Source organism: Malaclemys terrapin, chromosome 2 (genome assembly GCF_027887155.1).
Source record: "Malaclemys terrapin pileata isolate rMalTer1 chromosome 2, rMalTer1.hap1, whole genome shotgun sequence".
In the NCBI taxonomy this organism is placed as follows: Eukaryota; Metazoa; Chordata; order Testudines; family Emydidae; genus Malaclemys; species Malaclemys terrapin.
The window spans coordinates 193271572-193295050 of NC_071506.1; the positions used below are offsets into that span (position 1 = coordinate 193271572).

The 23479-nt window shown below is 41.5% G+C and overlaps 1 protein-coding gene across 1 annotated transcript in view; it reads right to left on the bottom strand.

Moving 5' to 3' along the window:
- Positions 1-23479, bottom strand: part of HECW1 (HECT, C2 and WW domain containing E3 ubiquitin protein ligase 1) — a 297476-nt gene that overhangs the window by 244507 nt on the left and 29490 nt on the right. Inside the window, exon 3 of the mRNA XM_054021224.1 lies at positions 19378-19702. Within this exon, the coding sequence (XP_053877199.1) occupies positions 19378-19702 (325 nt within the window). The remainder of the gene's footprint in view (positions 1-19377; positions 19703-23479) is intronic.

The following is a 23479-nucleotide window of genomic DNA, read 5'->3' on the forward strand; positions in this document are numbered from 1 at the left end:
CTAATTACCCATAATTATTTCATTAGCTCAGTTTCATGCACTGTATGGAAATGGAGATTTTTCAATGTATTAAAATTTTACATTTCCATGGTACACCTGCAATTTCCCCAGTAAAAGTAGCATAATGTTCTCTGGAATGATTTTCGTTCTTCATTTACAATTTCCATTTTTGACCCCTTTCACTATCCAAATTTATATTAGAGATGTAAATTTTTGTAAAGAGAAAGATAGAAACAAATTTGATTAGGTGTGAGTATCAACCTTCCCCTTGTTCATGAATCATCTGAATTATTTGAAACCTGAGCCTTCAACATTACAGTACAGACATCTAGCACTAAATCTAAGGACTAATATTAATGGGCAGCAAGAGAAGTCTCTTTTCCAAGAGAGGGGATGGGTTGCTGGGTCCAGGTGCTAGGTCAGGTGTGTGATCAGGAATTCCAGCCTGGCTCTCAATTTCCCTCACCCCAGGAGTTGGGGAGCTATTGCCCCAGGTGTTGCCTCCAGATGGGATGTGTGTGTGTGTGTGTGTAGGGGGGCTGGTCATTGGTGTCAGGGGGTGTATGAAGGGAGCCTGGCCCAAATCTTTCTCTCTCCCCTCCCTGATGTTGGGGGAAGCTTCTGCTACCTCTAGTGCCCCTGTGTGTGTATGACTGGGGGAGGGAAAATGTGCCACTTGCCACAGGAGGTCACAGGGAAGGGAGTCCGACCTGGCTTTCTCATTTCCTTGCCCCAGCAGTTCCCTGCCATGCCCAGTGTAACTGCACTACTGCAGGAACCCGGCCTCAGAATGTTCAGTGATTTTGGCAGGCTGCGAAAAATGTCCAGAGGCTCTTAAATGAAAGAAGGGAAATGACAATTTTAAACACTTCGTATCTCAATCAGACTTGGCTGAAATTCCACGAGGAAACAAAAAGAAAAGAAGTGACACCTCTGTAGCCTAAGGGGACTCCCTTTCCTGAATAGGAAAGGCCCATTGCAGATGATGGAGGTATGAGAGCGTCTCAAAGAAAATGTTGCATGAACTCTAATAGTAAGTGTTATCAACCTAAATATAGGGTTCACTACCAACTCCCGCTCTAGTGAAGTTGGGCAATGTGTGCTTGCATGTATGTGTATGCATGTACATTTTATAAACTGTAGATGTAGATGGAATACAATATATGATGGCACAGTAGGACGGTTGTATTAATGTTTAGAATGATCAGATCAGCACTTATAAACTATGCAGATCATCCCAAACAAATGCCAATATAGTCACCCCAGAGCATCATATATTTTGCATATGTCATGTATGTTACAGGGAAAAAATTCTTGGAATATTTTATCCCTAAGGGTGTAAAACCATATTCCTTGATGCCATGAGTCTATCTGTACAGAGCAAGAAGGAGAGAAAAATAACTAATAAAGGTAAAACAAGTCCATTATGACCTCAAATGACTCTTCTAGAAGTGCAAATGTCATGGCTTTAAAATCCAATATCTTGGGGCTTTTCAAAATCTAAATGTAAGCACTGTGTGTCCCTTTGTGAAAAAGGTGGATAATCTCCCCCATTCAAGGAGAACTCATTTTTAGCCCAGCAGAAATGAAGATACTGGATTTTAAAGGCACACCATATTTATGTCTAGAAAAGCAGTTACTAGTCCAGAACGAAATCTTGCCCACTCTTGGCTTCATGCAGGAGTAATTTTTTTGGGGCGGGGGGGTTCAGAGGAGAAAATGTTTCCTAGCAGAGAAATATTTGAGGAGGTGAAATATATTTTTAAAAAGATTATTTGTGTAAGGGAAAACAAATCCCACCACTTTACCTTTCTATTGAGCAACCTTATGAATAAGTGAAGTGACCTTAAAGCACACAACATACTTTACCTCCTCAAGGTAAATGGTGAAATACTTCAATTTAGCTCCATACAAAATACATAGCAGAGTTAATGCTTCTGTCTTTCATGTATTTTAACCAGATGCTAATTGCTTTTGACATTTTTCCAATAAAACATCACAATGCACTCCCTTTTCCTTTTTAAAAAAAATTGAGAATATAGCTTATCCTAATTTCTCTCACTCTATGAAGGTGATGGATGTATCTTCTGGACTTCTGGCTGAAGTACTTTTCAGATGCATAGATGTCTCTCTGCTGGTCGTTCAGCAGAGCTGGATAGGCCTTAGCATCAGCAAAAGAGAGAGGCATTTGTCTAAGAGGGAGGGAGATAAGCATCAAAAACGCATCGGCTCGTGAGTAAAGGGCTAGGAGATAGTTTTTATCTAATCTATTTGGGCCAGGTGTAGCAAGGGACAAACATAATTGTCTTGCCTAAAGGAATGGGGTATAACTCCAACTTTTAAAAGTAATCCACAAGCAGGCAACCAAGTGTTAGTGCTCTACACTGCCATGATTAAATTCCTGATCTTGGTCTCTTCTTCTCCATGCCAACAGGGTTTTGGAGGTGCTGCAGAAGCAAGATGTGAAGCCATATGGAGATGGGATGCTTTGTGTTGCTCAGTTACTCAGGAGTGCCTTCTATGGCCAGATGGCCTTAGCGAGATCTGAAGGAAGTCTCCTTAACTCCTCCTCAGCTGGGAAGATAGCAACCTTCATACAAAGCCTTCATTACGTGGGGCTCTGATCAACATCTGAAGGTGCCCCCTGCCGCCTACCCAAACATACACTCCACTGCCAGAATATTGTTTAACATCTTAAGAGCATCATGTTTCTTTATATACTCATAATATAACAAAATTTCATGTGACAAAAATCTTATTAGCTTCTTTTTAATTAGACTAGGCTCAAGCTTTTAAAAGTGACAAATATCTTTGGGCACCTTAATTTTTGGGTAACCAACTTGACACACCATAAATGGATCTGATTTTCAAAAAGTGCTGACCACCCACTCTAGAAATCAGGCTTCTTTGTGATGTCTTAAATCAAGAATCCAAAATCACTTGCCAATTCTGAAAATCTTGGCCTACATCATCTAAAACACACTATACCCAATTTGGGAATTTACAGTGACTTTCTGTCCTGTTTCTGAAAGAAAGAAATACGTTTTGAAACTATGGCTTAACAAACTAGTACAACCACCAACTTTTAGAGAACTAACAGAAATGTAGAGCATGCTTTTTACTTTGGTGAGTGTGTACGTATGGGATTCCTTTATGCATGAAAAGAGCACCTCTCAAGATGTTCTAAGAGTTAATTAACACTTCCAAGTGGGTAAAAGTCAAATCATAACTTTTTCTTTCCCCCTGTGGACTCTTAATTTTGATTTCTTTGAATCTATCAGGAATATGGTAGAACAACAAGTCAACCTTCTAGATGGCCTGGAAAACTTTCTGAATCTCCTTAAGGGAACTTGTAATGTTCAGTAAAACTTCTTGCCAGTGACAATTTGGCATCAAGACAGTACAGGCATGTATTTTAATTGATGATGAGTAAAGATAGCTATCTCTGGCTTGCTGTGATTGAAAATGGGAGCCAAGCAAAGGTTGTCCTATTCTGGGGAAGGAAATGTAATTGAAAAGTCATACAGTGAAATCCTGGACCCATTGAAATCAGTGGCACAATTCCCATTGACTTCAATGGGGCTAAGGTTTAGCCCATATTGTGCAGTTCTAAAAACAGGTCCAGACAGAAACACTATATTTGAAAAGCCTTAACCCAAATCTGAGTGGCCGTGAAGGTCTCTTTCAATGGAGGAGGAGGATATAAATGAAAGATCCTTTTTAGTTACAGCTGGGCTTGCATTATGGCTTCATGTCAGCACATCACCATTCTGTGCTTTAGTTTCATCCCCGAAGCTATCATTTTGAAAGGTTGTAAATGATGAGAAAAAAACATGGAAAAATTGCCAAATCCAGACATTAGTTACTACTACTGCTACTAATAATTTTGCATTGTATCTTTCATCCTGAGTGATCTCAAAGTGCTTCACAAGTAATATGTAATATATAGCTACTGAAACAGCTACCTCTTCGATGAAAGGCAACAACCAGCTGACAAAAATCAGGCAACAGTGGAATTAGGGGAAATTTTGAGCAATGACACCCAGCAAAAAGGTCCTGTAAAAAGTGCCATGGGAACTTCACGGGCTGTGGACACTCTACACTAAGCAGGGAAGGCCTTAGTATTTTAGATCTTCCCCAAAAGTCCCAAACAGCATAAACAACAGGATATTCAATTTATCTTTCTTGGAAGGACTCAGGCAATACAGAAAAATGTTACAAATACCTGTAATTAACACCCTTTTCAGTCAGTGTGGTTTTAGTTAAGAGGAAATAAAAGAAAACATGGATTGTCTTGCTCCACCCTTCCATAGAATAATGAGGTAAAAAACAAAATTTAGGAATAGGATAGGCTGCAAGGTTACATTGATTCCCAATGACACAAATTGGACACAAACTCTGTGGCAAAATATTTTCTGAACTCCATACACCAGTCAAAACTCATATTCTACATTAGCTTGATTCATCATTTGATGTACACCGCCTATTTTATGGAAAATTAAGGTTACCACTATATAAATAGAGGCTCCATTTCATGTTTTGATCCTTATGAATAAAAAATGCTGCATTACAGAAATTATGGTAGGCCTAATGGTATTTATTTGAACAAATTTGCTTTAGCTTGAATTTTAAAAGTTCTTTGGTCATTATGTACATCTGTGTTATAATTACATATGAATAGAGTTAGCAGAATGCTATTAAAGATCTTTTCTTTGAAAATTGGCCTAGCAGTAGTTAAACTATTTTGCAATTTGCATAGTAAGCAGTAGCAAAAAAAAACAAAACCAAAACAAAACACAAAACCCCTATAACGTAAGAACTACCAACGAAATAAGATTACATTTTGCAAGAAATACAAATGTACAGTGCATGGAAGCTTCCTAAATCCAATATTTCATCTATTAGGACCATATTTAACAGCATCCTAAGTAAAGCATAACATTAGGAGGACAGCCTGTACACTTCAGGAGGGCAGTCATTTGGGAGCTATGTAGGACTATGTCCATTTTTAGCCATCAGTGCCCTTTTGCAAACCATCAGTGCAGGAAAAAAATAGCTCTTAGTTGTCTGCACATATTTAAAAAAAACTCTACAATAAAGGTGGATGGTATTTTTTTAACAGAGGAGCTACTAATATGTAATGCAAGTGGAAGAATGATACTTATTTGTTGAATAATAATATAAATGAACAAATGAACCATATAAAACATTTATCCAAAAAAGTAGAGCAACATAAGAAATATTTCTGAATATCAATATTACTGTTTACCAATTTTCTTCTCTTTTTTGTCAGCTGTCCAAACAGTCCTACACCTATTATAACAACAGTAAATGCAGGTCTTTCCATCGACTTAAATAAGCACGGGATCAGGCAGTAATATGGATCAAAACTTTTCTATATTAATTTGTTTGTAAATTTCTGCTGTTATCTATGTAACACTTTTGGTAGGGGAAGTGCTTACATGATACCTATCTTGCAATAATTGTTTCACTACTTTAAAAATACAAATTTTATTATATTTTTTCCCAACTCACAATATATGCTGCAGAGATACACTGTAATCCCAAAAGGACACTGAAGAGGAGGTTACTCATCTGTGCAGTAACTGGCATTCTTCGAGATGAGTGTCCCTGTGGGTGCTCCACTCCAGGTGCCGGTGCATCCCTGTGCCTTTGCTTGGAAATTTGTACAGCAGTACCTGCATGGGCCGCGCATGTGCAGTGCCTACCTCACGCACTGATGGTGCCTTAACAGGAGTATCTGCTGCGTACACGCTAAGTTCCTTCTCTACAACGGAGACTGCTCCAGACTCTGAAGTAGAGGGGAGGAGGGTGGGTAGTGGAATACCCACAGGGACACTCATCTCGAAGAACATCAGGTACTGCACAGGTGAGTAATCTCCTCTTCTTCTTCTTCAAGAGATGTCCCTGTGGTGCTCCACTCCAGGTGACTGAAAAGCAGTATCTCTAGGATGGTAGGGACTTCGGATCTGGTAAGAAAGCTGTAGAGAGCCTGGCTCAAGCCATTCGAGTGTCAGTCAAGGGTCCCTGAGTAAGGGTATAGTGTTTGGCAAAGGTATGTTCCGAAGCCCAGGTGGCAGCCTTGCAGATGTCTACATAGGAATGCAACAGATGTTGAGACGGATCTGGTAGAGTGTGCTTTAATAGAAGCTGGAGGATGTGTCTTCTTTAGTTGGTAGCATAAATGGATGCAGTCTGATATCCAATTGGATATTCTCTGGCTGGACATTGATTTGCTCTTAGATCGCTCTGTGATTGAGATTAAAAGTTTAGGGGTTTAGTCCTATCCAAATAAAAGGGCAATGCTCTGCACACAGCAAGTGTGTGCATGGCTGCTTCAAAAGAGTTCGCATGCGGTTTAGGAAAGAAGGTTGGTAGATGGATAGGTTCGTTAAGATGGAAGGATGAATGTACCTTCGGGAGAAATTTGGGATGCGTTTGGAGAGTGACTTTATCCTTAAAAAAGATAGTGTAAGGTGCGTCAACCATGAGAGCTCCAAGTTTTCCTACGCGTTTGGTGGATGTAATTGCCACTAAGAACGCAGCTTTCATTGATGGGTGTAGTAAAGAGCAGGATGCTAGTGGTTCAAATGGCTTTTGCGTCAAAAATATGAGGACCAACTGGAGGTCTCATGGTTGAGTAGGTGGTCTGATGTCCGGGTATGGGGTCTGGATGCTTTTGAGGAATCTTTTTGTGAGAGGGTGGGTGAAGATAGTGGTGTCGCCGATCTCCTGGTAAAATGCTGTGATTGCTGCCAGATGTATCTTTATGGAGCTGAAGGAGAGCCCCGATTGTTTGGGCTCCAGAAGGTAGTCCAGTATGACTAGAAGAGGTGCAGAAGAAGGAGCAGTTTGTCTGGCAGAACACCACGCCCTGAACCTAGACCATTTATGGATATAGGTGGTGCGTGTAGATTGTGCCCTGCTGTGTAATAGTACAGTTTGCACCTGCTCGGAGCAGCCTAGTTCTTCATGGGAGAACCATTGAGAAGCCATGCCTTGAGGTGGAGCACTGCTATGTTTGGGTGGTGTAGATGGCCCCTGCGTTGGGACTATAAGTTCGGAAAGGGGGAAGGGAGATTGGCGGACAGGTGGACATCCGTGTTAGAAGTGGATACCATGGCTGTCTGGGCCACGTAGGGGCGATCAGTATGATCCTGGCCCTCTCTGTTCGTATCTTTAATACTAATTTGTGTAGGAGTGGTATCAGTGGGAATGCGTATTGTAGGTTGTCATTCCATCTGATCGTAAGCGTGTCTCCCATGGAATGTTGCCCCAGACCTGCTTTGAAGTAGAATCTGGGACATTTCTTGTTGGTCATGGTTGCAAAGAGGTCCAGTTGTAGATAACCCCAGGTTTTGAAGATGTTCTGGAGGATGGTGTTGTTTATGTCCCATTCATCCGCTGTGGTGTTTTGTGCACGGGCAGGTACGAGATGGATATATTGATGTTGTGTTGGAGGCACCAATTCCAAAGTTTCATAGCCTTGGTGCAAAGTGAATGGGATCGGGCTCCCCCTTGCCTGTTCATATAAAACATAGAAGCAATGTTGTCGGTCATGATTCTGATCTTTTGGTTCTTGATGAGTGGGAGAAAGTGGAGGCAGGCATTGTGGACTGCTCAGAGTGCTAGAAGATTTATATTTAATGAGGTCTCTGTGGGGGACCATAGTCCTTGAGTGGTATAGTGTCCAATGCGTGCCCCCCAACCAATGAGGGATGCATTTGTAGTAATTATAATTGAGGGGGATTCCTGTAAAAATGGGACCCCGGAACAAAGGTTGTGTGGTCGAGTCCACCATATGAGTGAGTCCTTGATCTTGGTAGGCATGGTGAGAAGTTTGTGTAGTCTGTGTACATTTGGTTTGCAGACTGTGGCTAGCCAACCTTGTAGGCATCGGCGATACAGGAGTGCATTCCTGACCACAAAAGTGTATGCGGCTATGTGGCCTTGAAGTTGTAGACAACCGTTAACCATGACCTGTGGGCTGTTCTGCAGTTTGGTGACCAGATTCTTTATGTTGATGAATCTATTGGTTGGAAGAGATGCGATGCCAGTTGTGGAGTCGAGGTGTGCACCTATGAACTCCAGACATTGAATAAGGATTCATGTGGATTTGTTTGTGTTGATTTGCAGGCCAAGGGCCTGAAAGCAGTCGATGGTCATCTGTGTGGATCGGATGGCTTCCTTGTGAGTTGGTGACTTGAGGAGGCAATCGTCCAGGTAAAGGAAAATTATTCCTTTTACCCTGAGATGTGCAGTAACCACCATGAGGATCTTGGAGAAAATGCGGGGTGCTGTTGAGAGGCGAAAGGCTAGAACCCTGTATTGGTAGTGGTTTGTTCCCAGAACAAATCTGAGAAAGTATCTGTGGGCAGGGTATATAGTTACGTGAAAATAAGCATCCTGCAAGTCAAGAGCTGAAAACCAATCTCCCTGCTCCAGCGCTGGAATAGTGGTCACTAGGGTAACCATTTTGAATTTTTGCTTTTTGAAGAACTTATTGAGTCACCTGAGGTCGTGAATGGGTTGTCATCCCCCACTTTTCTTTTCTGTCAAAAAATAGTGGGAGTAAAAACCCTTTCCTCTGTGCTGATCGGTACCTTTTCCTCTGCTCCTATTTGCAGAAGATGTTGTACCGCTTGTTGGAGCAAGTGGTCATGAGAGGGGGCCCTGAAGAGGGACGGGGAGAGAGGGTGGGTGGGAGATATGGACAGGAAAGGGATGGTATAAGCCTGATCGGATAACCTTTAGAGCCCATCTGCCCATACTGGTGTCTCGCCAGTGGTCGTAAAATGGGAGCAAACAGTGACCAATGGGTTAAGTAATTAGTGTGAGCGCTGGAGTGTGTGGAAGGTCTTCTATGACCTCGACCAAGTCTTCAAGTTTGCTTGTTAGTTAGGGGGCAGTAGCATTGAAGCCTAGGTCTCTGGCATTGATGCTGTTGATGATCATATGGCCATTGTTGTTGAGTGTATATCAGGTATTGCGGGCAATGGTAAGGCTGATACCTATATTGTCTCCTTCTATAGGGCATGTATGGATGCCAAGATTGTGCAGGGTAGCCTTGGAATCCTTCATGGTCTGCAGCACCTCATTGGTCGTTGCTACAAATAATTTCTCACCATCGAAGAGGAGATCCTCCATGGTGTTCTGTATCTCACGAGGAAAAGAGTAAGAGTTGAACCATGAAGCCCAGCACATAACAACAGCTATCGCAGTGGATCTGGCTGCAGTGTCCACAGCATCAAGGGCAGCCTGGAGTTATTATTTGTCCTTCAGATACCACTGCCTTGAATTGCTGTCCCTTTTCTTCTGGAATATCGTTAATAAATTCCATGGATTTCCCATAACTTTTGTGGTCATATTTGGTTAGGAGGGGGGCATAGTTTGCCACCCTGAATTGCAGTGTGGAGGATGCATAAGCCTTGCAGCCAAATACATCCATTCTTTTACTGTCCCTGTCAGAAGGAGTGGACCGGAAACGCTGTTGCTTGTTTCTTTGGTTCGCTGCTTCCACTACCATCGTTTGGTGCTGGATGTGTGAAAAGAAACTCTGAGCCCTTGGAGGGGACATAATATTTCCCATCTGCCCTCTTGCAGGTTGGGGTTATAGTGGCTGGAGTTTGCCAGATATTTTTGGCCAGGTCCATGATAGCTCCGTTGATCAGGAGGGCAATCTTGGAGGAGACTGCAGGTTGCAAGGTATCTGTCAGTTCATGTTGACTGTCTGAGACCTCCTCCATAGTGATCTTGAGTTCGCTAGTCACCCTTTTAAATAGGTCTTGAAAGCAGGTGAAATCATCTGCCGTTGTCAGTGGTGGCAGCATAATAGCCTCATCAGGTGAGGAAGATAGGTTATGGTTATTTGGAGAGGTATCGGGTGGTATCTCTTTTGTGTGCCTCACTACAGGTTCCTCCTGTACCAACAACACAGAGGTGTGTGAGGGTTGAGGAGGAGATTTGGTGTCATCTCTCCATGGGCTGCGTCAACTGGTGTGATGTCTCCTGTAAGACCCCATGGGTTCCAATAATGCCATTGTCTGGAGAAGGACATGGGTGGTCCCATCCAAGGGTGCCCATACCAGGGTGATAAGTCCCTGGCATATGAGGACCTTGATCTTATTGGTCCAGCATTAGTAGGTGTGTCAATTGGGAAGGAGTGGTGTGGTGAAAAAACTCCCTCCACTTCATCATCCTCACCACTAGAAAAGTAAGAGGGGAAAGGGGATAATTGTCAGTATGGTGCCGACGTTCTCGGTGAGAGATCTGTACACAGTAAGGGAGAATCCGGGGTTGGCAAAAAAGCAAATCCCCAATGTCGATGGCACTGATGGGTATTGAACCGAGTGCAGCGACGGGACCACAGGGTCGGTTGGTGCCAATTGGCGTGGCACCGTGTGTATCGCCAGAGGTGGTTGAGGAGTCGGTGCTGTGGCTGAACTAGTGGTCGTGTGTGGCACAGAAAAGAGCGCCTGAAGTGGCGCCAAGTCCTTTGTGGTGCTGGACGGTGCTGTGAAAGAAGAGGAAGGCAACTTCAATCCAGAGTGGTGCATATTGGTGGCAGCCAGAGTACGAGCGGCACCGAAGGTGCCCAGAGCATCATATGTGCTGAGCCGCGGTGCAGTCGGCACAGATGAAACAGACCTGCTCGGGGAGAGTTTGGCAGCAGTCTGGTGCCTGTGAGGTGACAAAGCTGGCTGTTTTTTTGTGGATTTTTTGTCCTTGTTGGACTGAGGAGGGCTCTGTCCTGAGGAGAACTCATGTCCTGGATCAGAGGTGAGGTCTGAGGGACTTTTCCATCAAAATTAACTTGAGCCTGCAGTCTCTGTTCTTTCGTGCCCTGGCTTTGAGCTTGCTACAATGGGCACATTTTTGTGGGACATGGGATTCCCCCAAACAGCGGACACATTGAGGATGGCCATCAGAGATGGGGATGGCCTCTCTTCACGTAGTGCATCTCTTAAAGCCTGGGGAGCCAGGCATCATGCAAAATCACTAACTAACTGTGAGGGAAAAACGGTAGGAAAAATAATTTTTTTGTGGGGGAGGGGAAGGAAGGGTCAAAGAAATAAAACTTATCTGACTAAAATACTATATTAACAACTAACTAACTATGCTAAAGTGAAAAAAAAAATTAAGCGGGACCGCAGAGCTCCGTCTCAGGCCGGGGACGGTAAAGAAGAAACTGAGGAGTCATGGCCACGCACGCGCTGTTAAGGCACCAGCAGCGCGTGAGGCAGGCTCTGCGCATGCGCTGCTCCTGCGGGTACTGCTGTACAAATCTCCGAGTGAAGGCGCAGGGACTCACCAGCACCTGGAGTGGAGCACCCACAGGGACTTCTCTCGAAGAAGAACATATTCTCAGGCCGAATTACAATGCTGGTATTTACAGTAAGCTTCTGTCCTCTCAAAGATTATTACAGGGAAGCGTTTTGAAGAACTAGGGCTTGATTCTACAAGCACTCTGTCCTCAATCCAGTAAAGATTTAAGTATATGTTTAACTTTGAGCATGAGTAGTCCCATTTACACCACTTAGATAGCAGAGAAAAAGGAGGTTAGAGGAGAGGGAAGAAACACAAAGGGAAAAGGTAGGAGAAACGAGAGACAATAAAACGAGCGGAGCAAAGAGGATAAAGACTGGAGAAAAGATGAAGAGGAGAGGAAAACTTGGGGGAGGGGAATTGGAGAAAACAGAGCAGTATGATTACAGCAATTCTTGGCCACCTCACAGGGGTTCTATTTTAAGAAAAGCTGATATAGGCAATGGAAAGAGCAGGAGTGATATAATTGGAGCCTGAATCACCTGATCCAGGGTAGGAAAACCAGCAAACAAAAAATCCAAGGGACCCTGATGGTCATTCTCCAGATTGAGTATGTCACAACCTACAGCAAATTCTGTTTTTCCTTTGAAACCTTTATCCTCTTATTCTGAATTGGCTTCAGTGTCACTGCCAGCCCATGGTTTCTTTTTACAGTGAAGCCTAAGCAGCCCCCAGACAGCCCTGCCCCAGCTACAGGTTCATACTGAAAATATTGTCAGCTCTAAAGCTCCTGCATTTCCAAAATTGCCTTTACTGATATGGTAGATGTAATATGCCTGGTTTTTAGTAGAGCATTTGCTAAAAATGTAAAGTGTCTCACAATATCTTATTCCAAACATAGCTAAAATCAGCCTGGATACTGAACACTGTCACATGAACTGAAAACTGGAAGGAATGCAGGCACAGAGCAGTGTTACACAACAATATACTGAATTTTGGAGGGGGCAATGTACAGTGGGGTACCACAGGGGTCAAATGGATCAAAGGCCTGATCCAAAGCCACTGCAGTCAATGAGACTCTTTCTATTGATTATAATAGACTTTGGATCAGACCTTGAAAGGAGGCAATAGCATACTATTGAAATTTGCTGAGAATACTAAAATGGGAGGAGATGCAAACATCACATAGGATAGAAATATAATATATAAAGGGACACTGAAAGATTTTAAATATGGGCAAGAAATAAGATTCAGCTGGGTAAAAATGCTAACTAAAATAGCAAGGGGGAAATAATGTGAAACATATATACTCGATGGCAAGAAGAAAACTAAGATGCAGCAATGCTGAAAGATATATACCACAGGGGAAGTGGGGTTTTTACCCACGAAAGCTTATACTCAAATAAATCTGTTCATCTTTAAGGTGCCACTGGACTCCTCATTGTTTTTTTAGGGGTGACAGTGGACAGCAATTTAGTCAGAAGTTTGCAATGTGATACAGCAGCAGAAAACGGTTGAGTTAACAGAGGCATCAAAACACAAAGCATCTTTATAGAGCCCAGTGTGACTGTATTTAGAATATTGCATTCAGTTCTGGGCACCTCACCACCGCAAATCATAACAAACTGGAAGGTGTTCAGTGAGCAAAAGTAATTTGGGGGCCAGAGGGATCAACTGATAAGGAAAAATTAAGAAAGCTCAATGTATATGCAACAACTCATGTGTGGGAAGGACATTACAAGTCTAAGAATAATTAAAATGTGTAAACACTGAGGTGGGAAAGGAATTATTTGGTTTGGTTTAGGAGTAATGGGATGAAATGGAGAAAGGGAACTTAAAGGCTGCATAACAGAAAAAATACATAGGCTGTTTGACAACCTATGTGAAATGGATTTGTTATCTTAAGCCCTGATCCTGCAAAGAATTATGCACATGCTTAATTTTACTTACTGTGAGTAGTCCCACTGACGTCAATGGGCACTCACAATGTGTACTGTTAAGCATGGCCATGGTCCATCTTCCAATTCACAGGTCTCTTCAGTTGATTAAATTATCAGCAAATCACTGGGTGAATGATTGTTACGTATACAATATTGGCCTCAGTATCTATTTTGGGGCACTTATCTGGTTGGCTCCCTTCACTGTAGGAGCTGAGCACCTCTCAATCTTTAATATATTTACCCTCACAACATCCCGGTGAGGTGGGGATCCATTGGCTTCATAGTAAAGACTGCAGCCAGAGTACCACCTGCCTGCTTTGTTATGGGGCGACTGTTGCATTGGACCTAGAAAACCTATTTGTCCCACACACCATCAAAGAGATTCACAGTGTCTGGAATATTATTTCATGGGAAAACGTACTCTTAAAAGGGACATATTTGGATACCTGGTGATGATTTTTCTACCATGTACATAAACTACAGGAGAAAAAAGCTAGCAGCCAAAAACTCCTCCAACTGGTTGCAGTCTTTCAGTGCGTTATCTGTTTATGATGTAATGCTAGTCATAATATTAACAATACTTAGCAAATTCCAAACATTAGTTAATTAGCTCCCTTAATATTAGTTAATTAATCCTCTTCAAGGCAGATATTGTGATTAGTCTTATTTTACAGATCGTAACATTGAGGGTATGTCCACATTTAAAATGCTGCATCTGCGATTCCGTAGCACTGCAGTGTAGACATTACCTATGTAGGTACTACCTCCCTAATAGGAAGTAGTTAGGTCAATGCAAGAATTCTTCCATCGACCTAGCACTGTCTCCATCGGGGGTTAAGTTGGTATAGCTACATCTCTCAACAGTGTAGATATTTCACATCCCAGGAGCGATATAGCTATTCCGATGTAAGTTCCTAGTGTAGATCAGCCCTGAGGCATAGAGGTTAAGTGGCTATGCCAAGGGCACAGATGAAGCCAATATCAGAGTGGGAATTAAATTTAGGAATTTGTGGTTCTCAATCCTAAATGCAGGTCACTAGATCACACAAGTAATTTTCTTCTTTGCTGTTGGTAGTACAGTGCTTGTGTTACATCATCTGCTTGCACACGCTGCATGTATGGAAAAACTATTGTACAAATAGGGCTTGATCCAAAGCCCATTTTTAAGTTAATTAAAGTGTTTTTCCATTGACTTCAATAGGCTTAATACTAGGCCTTCTGAATATCAAATTAATCTGAAAAATGTAAAAATGTATTAATCAAAATCCTTAAAAAATGAGGTATGTCTGACTGAAGCAAGAATTGCCTTTTGGGGGGAAATAAAATCAAAGACTAGAGCAGAGGGAAAAAATCATAAATTTTTAAGATAAATTTCAACTACTAATTAGGTCAAGAATTTTTTATATACATATAAACTTGAAAAGGATTGACTGAAAAGAAAATATGGACAGGAAATTGGACCTGAAAGTGTTTGTATATAAAGAACTTTTATTAAATAACTTTTAAAATGTTTTGTTTTCCCTAAAGAAATTGCTGAAAGAAGAAAGTCTATTGCCTATTGGTACGTACAGCACAATATTAGCTCCGAATGGATTCACTGACTAATAACAGTATTTATAGGCACCAGGCCAAAAGTTTCTTTCCAAGTCTAGTTTAGGCACTTCTTATAAGCCATTCAATAGCAGATACTGATATGAGGAGAGCAGGGAAATATAGTAGCAACTGAAATGTAACTGCAGTAATTAGAAGATAGCTCTTTATCTATACAGAGCTGCCAGAAGTCCATATTAATTCTAAGAGGCTCTGTACCATAACATATACTAACAGTAAATGAGGTGAAGGAGGAAGACCATCAGATAACTGCAAATATTCCACCTGTTGCAAGACTTCCACTAAAACACATTTTTATTTATATAGTAAATACCAATATGTAAATCTTAGCTATTCAGACGAATGACATTTGTATTGGTTTCACATAAAAAGAGTAAATATTTTGCTGTTAGCTTTTTTGCTAAGAAACCTTCATCAGCCCCTGAGATTTTAAACATCAAGTGAGTTGTGTAATCAGGGTAGTTATTCTCACTTTTGAGTGTTTACATGTGTTTTTGACTGAGGACATATTTTTGGAGGATTGTGTTTATTAGAAATGTTATAGTTCTCCTGAGAAGTGACAAACAGATACATTAGGAAAACTGTTACACCTCTGTTACATATAGCTAGCAATTTATTTTACAGCTAATACCTAATGCTAAAAATGAGTGAAATAAGGACCATACAAAGCAAGTCTTGGGGGAAGTTACAATGCTTCAAGATCAAGCTTAACAACAACACAAAACTCTGATTTCCATAGGCAGAATATCTTTTATATTCTTCAGAGGGCACATTCTTGGGTCAGAGGAATCCACATGTTCTTGCTGCCTAGCTATTGCCAATCGCAAAGCAGATTGGATAAACAAGGTCTATATTTTAACAGACTCCATATTCATGTTTTCTCTCAAACTGATGAACTTTGCTAATACTCTTCTATCACACATTTTTACAAAATCAGCTGTTGATTGTGGGGATGTATTAACTTCTCCACTCTGTTATCACTGGAGTCCATGTAGCTTTTTTAACAGGTATACCCAATAGTATTATTGGACACTAATTACATGACCATCATTTTCTTAACTTATTCTGTACAACCTCTCCTCATGGATGACAATCCCTTTTTGTAGAAGGAGATTAACTCTGCTATCAGTTCTAAACTTATCTTTTACCAGCTTTAGATAAAGATGAGCTCCCAATTTGCCATCAGCTAATATCTGAACAGGAATTCAAGTAAGGCGGAGGGGAGAGCACCAACCCCTCCTCCCCCTTCCGTAAAAGCAGAGGAAGCACTCCTACTTCTCTCCCGGGCTTCAGTAAGCAACATACTTCCTGAATTTCCCCACATCCTTGGTTGGTATGCTGAGAGCACCCCCTCTCCTGTTTCAATCTACTTTAACCACTGAATAGGAATATTCCTTCACAAAAACATCCAGGGGTCTCATTCTCTAAATACTTGTCCACTATGATCTAGTCCTTTTCACTCTTCTCTCACCTTGAAACCTTCTTCATCAGAATATATCTTCTACCCACCAGATATGCCTTGTTGCCAAACGCTGTGTCCTTTCAAGGTTTGGACTATCTTTATTTAGAAGTTTGTGGTTTATCAGATATCTCCAAAATTTCTCTGTGATTGTTGCTGGTGTTCCTTATACATTTCAACACCAGGACCCAATGAGAACATATAGGGATATTTCCTAATTTATTAAAATGAAAATGATTGTGAACTCTGGGGCAGGGATTGTTTTTGTGTTCTGTGTTTGTACAGCGCCTATCACAATGGGCTTCTCATCCATGACTAGGGCTCCTAGGTCCTAGATAAAACAAACAGTAAATAATAATACTAATGCTGCTGGACCAAGCTTTATTAAAAAACAACAATAAAATACCACAACACTCTGCAGGATCACCATGGAGCACAAACAGTTTCTCAGTTATCTCATGAATCGACATAACATTAAACTATTTCCATGTTTAAAACTTTCTGCTTTATTCCCATGAATTCAAATGAAAAAGAATCTCAGGATATAACACCACCCCCTAGCTAAACACACAACCACATTAACTTACCATTTCTGGTTATGATCATCAACATGGAAATAGTTAACAATGTTGTCATTTAAGTGGTGATAATAGGCTTCCAGGCTAATCCCCTATTGAGTTGACTGGGGAAGCACACAGTTTTTTTGGTATTCTTGTTCCAGTCTGGCTGGCTGCTAACTCAAAAACCCAGCCATGTATCATTTTACATTGTGAAGGTTACCTTCATATCCAGAAGGGCCAGGACACTTTCTTCTTAAATAGATATGTAGATTCTAGAAAGCTTTGAACAAATCCGGGGAAAACCTATTCCACAAGAATCCATGGATTTTCCCCTCCCATGGATTAACTGTGTAACAAGTTAATTTGTAATTTACTGGCTACTACAAGGGTAATTGTCAGGTTGTTGTACCAGAAAAATGTACCATTCTATGTTTCATATTCAAAGTATACAAGAACACATTCCCGGCACTATTGTACTATGTACATAGAATCTCTGTGTTTTAGGGTTTTATATTGCTGTCCATCACTGCAGTATCTGAGAACCTTCCATGTAAAGTGAACAGCAATAGCGCAGTTCCTGGCAAGCTTCAGGGAGTCTCTGGCACATTTCCCTTTTTGGGATGAAAACTCTGCTTGGGGTAGGGTTTTGATATTCTGCTGATTACTACTTTCCAACTTATTTTGACCAGAAATGGGAGGTTGGAGACAGAACAGTAGTTGAAGTTCAAGGTTGACTGATAGCTTCTTGAGCCCTGGATGAACTATTGCATTTTTCAAGGAGTCTGGTGTGTGCTCTGAAGGAGCCACTGACCATTTCCATTAGTACTGGCATCCAGCATGGATCTGTTTAACTCGTTGTGGCTGTAATATTTTCAGAGCGTCTTGACCTTTGGAATGTGTGATGGGGCCAAACTCAGTCAAGGGTGGTGAGGTGGATAATGCAATCTGGTCACGGGTAGAATTTCCCTTCCCAACTAGCTCCATATATATTCGGTTGATTTTAACAGCGAGGTACACTGACAGCTCTTCACAGTGATTGATGATTGGGTCCAGTGTCGGGGCTATGGAATCTGGGTTGATTAGCCAGTGCACTATGTTAAACAGCTCTGCTGGCCAGGATTCTGCTGTATTAAATGCAGAGTAGACAGCCTCTTGTGCTGTAGTGGCATAATCCTGTTAGAGTTGTGTCAGGCTGTCTGGAGGCACTCACAGTTGTGAGCCACTCCAGACAGCGTGACACTGAAGCAGAGATCCCCAGGGGTTACCCCTGTGTCCACCCTGAAAGATACTTTGAATTGACAGATCACTACAACTCTGTCACTCTTAGGATTCAGATGATCACTCATTTGTGTGCATATGTTTGCTTGCTTTAACCTGTAAATAACTCATTTCTTTTTCCTAGTTAATAAACCTTTAGGTAGTTTATTACAAGATTGGCTACAGGTCTTGTCGTTGATATGAGATGTAGTTACCAATTGATCTGGGGTTAGTGACTGGTCTCTTGGGACTGGAAGCAGCCTGCCTGTGGTGTGATTTTTGGTGTAAGTGACCATTTGTTTTTTGTGTTGGTATGTTTCTTAGGGCTTGCTCCTTCAAGGTGCTGAGCATTCTGGACGTATCCAATAAAGCACTTAAGCACGTATCTAACTTTAAGCACATGAGTTTAAGAACATGTTAGACAAACACCTGTGAGGGATGGCCTACGTATACTAGATCCTGCCTCAGCGCAGGGGGATGAACTAGATGATCTCTCAAGTTCCTTTCCAGCCCTACATTTCTATGACTCTGTGAGGTATCCCCACTGAAGCCAACAGGACAACTCATGTGCTTAACTTTAACCACATGCTTATGTGCGTCACTGGATGAGATCAGAGTGCTCAGCACATTGGAGGATGAAGCCCTCAGGGCATCTGTTCTGAATCCTGCCCAAAGATTTTAAATTTCTAGCTATTTTTTTTAAATGAAGTATTTAAAAATATTAATTTTGTACTGAAGAAAAAAAGTTAGATAAGTGTCCGTCGTTACTAATTTTTATTACTCATATCTAAATATTCTTAGGTTATACAGAGAAAAGACAGTCTGCTCAATGCTTTTCAAAAGGCTAAGGCTCTGTTTCTGCAAAACCTTATATGCTTGCATAATGCTTAATGATGCGAGTAGTTTTACTGCAGTAAAGACTACTCAGGTGAGCAAGCACTTGCAGTGGTAGACACTTGGAATCCTAGTCTTTGTCTACCCTGGGGACATTTCCCCAAAAATTCAAACTGCTTTGAAATCAAACTAGCTGAAAATGTCCACAGTGTAGACAGGGCCCTAAAGATCCTAGTTAATGCTTACTCAAGCAAAAGAAGGTCAGGACTGTGTGACAATATAGGACAAAGAGGCTTTTGAAGAATTGTGTATATAAGCTTGCCTATGTTAGACCAAGAAAGTTCTGTAAGCCCCTTACTTTACCGTTCACGAATACACTCAAAATTAAAAAATAAAAGCAATTGAAAATGCAAAGGCAGGCAGGACTTACCAATGAGATACATGCCGATCCAATCCCCCGCATCTACTTCTTCCTTTATATCCCAATAGATCACTAGGTCCTGTGAGTGTCCTATGGAATAATACGAGCTGCTGACCATTAGAGTAGATCGGCTGTCTGAAGTGACCAGGTCAGTGTCACTGGTGGACCGTGGAATGGTTACCATCTCATGGGAGTTGTTCCTGATGTCCATGTTATGAAACTGGTCAGGGTTGTAGCTGTATCTGAGCGGTTCTTTACACCGGCGCCGATTCTGAGAGTTCCTAGATGGAGACGCCATGGCAGCCAGGCCTAGGAACCTGTTTTGGTACAGATTCTGTGAAGGGGCAGAAAGGAAAGAATATTATTTAGAATGCACTTTGTTGAATTTTATATGCCAGCTTAGAAGGGGGAAAAACGTTGCACTGGAATGAGAAAACAATGAATGAACACAGTCTCTTCATACATGACTGTGAAACAAGAGAAACAGAAATTTTTTCTACAGGAGACGCATATCGTGTATCAAACTTTGTATTGATTAATCATGCCCATGGAGACAGCTGTAAATGCAAGATAGATAGGAGGTTCCCCTGTGCCACCAGGCTCTTCTGTAATAGGGATTTTGTGGAGAAACAGATGGTGGTTCATTTCTCTACACACCCATACATACATTCCAGGGCCAGGGGATGGGGCAAAGACTACTAGAGATCCACTCTCTTCTAAATTAATAGAAACACCATCCTCTTTCAAACACCATCAGCTAAATTCATCGCTGAAGTAATTTCCAGTGGAGTTTACATAGGGATACATTTGAGCTCATGCTCCCCATAAAGAACAATTTCCACCACTTTGAGACACCAGCCAGTGTTCAAAAAGAAATTCTCCTCCCAGATTGAGATACAAAGTACACCTGCCACAAAAAGGAATGACCCCTTCTGCCATAATGGATATGTATTAGTGGCAGAGTAAACGGAACTACTTCTCTCCATTAGCCTAACTCGAGTCAGATCAGTCACACTGTGAAATGACCCTTGAGCTGCTGCACCTATCATGGTGCTGCACTCATTCGTGTGCAGCACTAAGACTTCAGAGGGCACATCCCAGGGTTCCCGGCACTGCTGTAAGATGAGCTGCTTTTTGAATATTTTCCTAGTAACTGTGGGAGAGTGTGTCTGTCTTTTCTGGGCACACAGGAGAATTGTGGGAAGGCCTGGAGGACTACCAGCACTCCAGTGGCACAAGCTTGTGTCCAGACTGCAGTAATCTAATGACCCCACTTCCCTATGACACACTACATGGAGGAAAGTAGAACTGCTGCTACTAGAGACATTTATAAGGAAACTGAGACTGTCTCAGAGAGATATAACAATGTACAACAGACTTCAAATGGGATGGAATCTCTTGTCAGAAACAGAATTTGCCCCACTAGGTACATATATCAAAGCTAGTATATATGTGCAATGGGGCAAATTAATGTAACTAGGACCTTTATTTTTCCATTTCCTGACCTTTGTGCATTTAAAAGTGTAGTTTTATTGTACATTAATGTATCCTATTGCATTTAACTTCACTGATGGGAATAATTGTACAAGTTAGGAGCAAAATGAAAGGGTTGGCCTTGTGGTCAATTGGCAAGGTTCTGTGCTGATGAGCGGGACTGATTCCTGATGCAGGCATATTATTCCTCAGGCAGCAAAGACTAGGAATGCTACAGGGGTGGTGCTCTCAACAGCTGCAAAGAAAATCAACAGCTCATGCCACTCAACAACCATCTTGCTTGCCAATCATGAGCACTCTTCATTGTCTCTGATGGGACTTTCAACCTATCCTCCTGGGCCATAATAGATAGTAACTAGAATTTTGGACTGAATGTTTAGGAGACAAATCCTGGGAGTTCAGCTAAGGAAGTGAGAAACTCCCCACCAAATATATATATAAAGAAAACTAACTAGGATTATAGTTAGTTTTCTTTATGGCACATGCTGAAACATACATATGTTACACTTCCAAATAAAAGAATCTAAGAATTTAGTTTTGTTCTTATGAAACTACTGATGTTACACCATTGCAAATAGCACTATGCAAAGATGACATTTTATTGTTCCTTAAGTGAGATCGCTGCAAGGTTTTACATTGTAGACTATTTAATCCTGAGTTTCTAATAAACGTACATTCAGGACCTTTGCACTCATGCACACAGATATCCAATCATAAGTGCTCCAAATGAAACACTAGGAAGGCTTCTGCAGCAGAGCACAGCTAATATCAGAGATTAATTTGTTAATATTCCTCAGATTAGTAAAACAAGACCTATATCTTCTCACCAATTAGGCAACATAGTAAATGAATGTAATGAGCAGTCATAGAAGCTTGGCTGCTATCACACAAGGACTGGAAAACATTGCAAATACTTTCCTTAAAAGATGTATTCTGGTGCATGATTAGAGGGTATTTGAGCAGTATGGCTAAAATATAAAATCTGGGAGGGATAACAATGCAGAAATAATAAAAGTGTCCTTACAGTATACTTTTAAACATAAAAAGTTTCTCTGTGTTCTTTCCAGAGTACAGAATGAAATACAGTAAGTGCTTGTTTGCAGCAACACCTTCTAAGAGCAGCTGTCGCTTACGAGCAACATTTCCCCGGGGAACACTTTCCCTACTGTGAATTGTCGACACTCCCCATAACAGCAATAGCTGCTTAGGAGCAACATAGCAAAAGGGCATTGATATGTTGCTACTAATAAGTGTCTACTGTGCTGAGACTAGAATTTGCTTAAGGGATGCTGGAAACTAATTTGAAGTCCAAAATTCCACTTTCAGTTCTATTCCCATTGAAGTCAATGACAAACCTCCCATTGACTTAGAACAAGGATCGGCAACCTTTGGCCCGTGGCCTGTCAGGGAAATCAGCTCGCGGGCCGGGACGGTTTGTTTACCTGCAGCGTCCGCAGCTTCGGACGATCACAGCTCCCACTGGCCGTGGTTCACCGTTCCAGGCCAATGGGGGCTGCGGGAAGTGGCGCGGGCCTAGGGATGTGCTGGCCGCCGCTTCCCTCAGCCCTCATTGGTCTGGAACGGCGAACCGTGGCCAATGGAAGCTGCGATTGGCCGAACCTGCAGACGCTGCAGGTAAACAAACAGTCCCGGCACACCAGCAGATTTCCCTGATGGGCCGCATGCCAAAGGTTGCTGATCCCTGACTTAGAAGAATTGGGATCCAGTTCTAGACTATAGGAATATGAAAGGTGCTGTATTCCCAAAATGTCTGGCAAAAACTGGAATTCTCAACAATTTTCCTGTTAAAATGGGGAAATTCCCTACAACTTTCATTGCAAACTTTCCCCCAGTTTCCCACTGTGACATAGTATTCAACTCTCCCTCAGTATGAGAACATTCCGTTATGAGAACATTCCAAATTGACCTCTGTGCCATACAAACCTTAGGTTACCTCATTTTTCATTTTTGTAAATGTTAGATTTAAAGTTCTGCATAATATAAATGAAGTTATTGATAATGGGTATAGCCATAAGGCGCACGTACGAGATTACTATAGCTAATATGATCATTGGTTAACAGTGTTACTCTTTAGCCATTATGTAATCCTTGTAAGCAGAAGTTCAGAATGAGCTAGGTTTTCAAGAGTTGGGGGGGTAAATTCTTTATGATCTTTAAAGCACTGGATTGAACCAGACACTTAGGCTTTGTTTAGACTAGGAAAATAAGTTTATTTTCTTAATCAGATTAGCTCAATTGAGCTAGCTGAAATCCATGGAAAATCCCTCTTATCAATGTAGACACACTTTTATACTTCATTTCAATTTTAGCTGCTCAAATGATAGTTTAAGAGATAACTTTCAGATGATACTAAGTAATGTCCCTAGAAATGAGGGATATGTGAACAGTTTGTTACCTGTCCTAGTGTTGCTAACTCTTTCAATTTTATCACAAGTTTCATTATATATGGTGTTTTTCTTGAAACCTCCGCTGCTGGAATCAAGCAACTGCATACATATAATCTTTCATTTACCCTGATCAACCCACTCCCTACCGCACCCCTCTCCCCCAATAAAACTCACACATACCATCAGTCTAATCACTTCAGTATATTAGA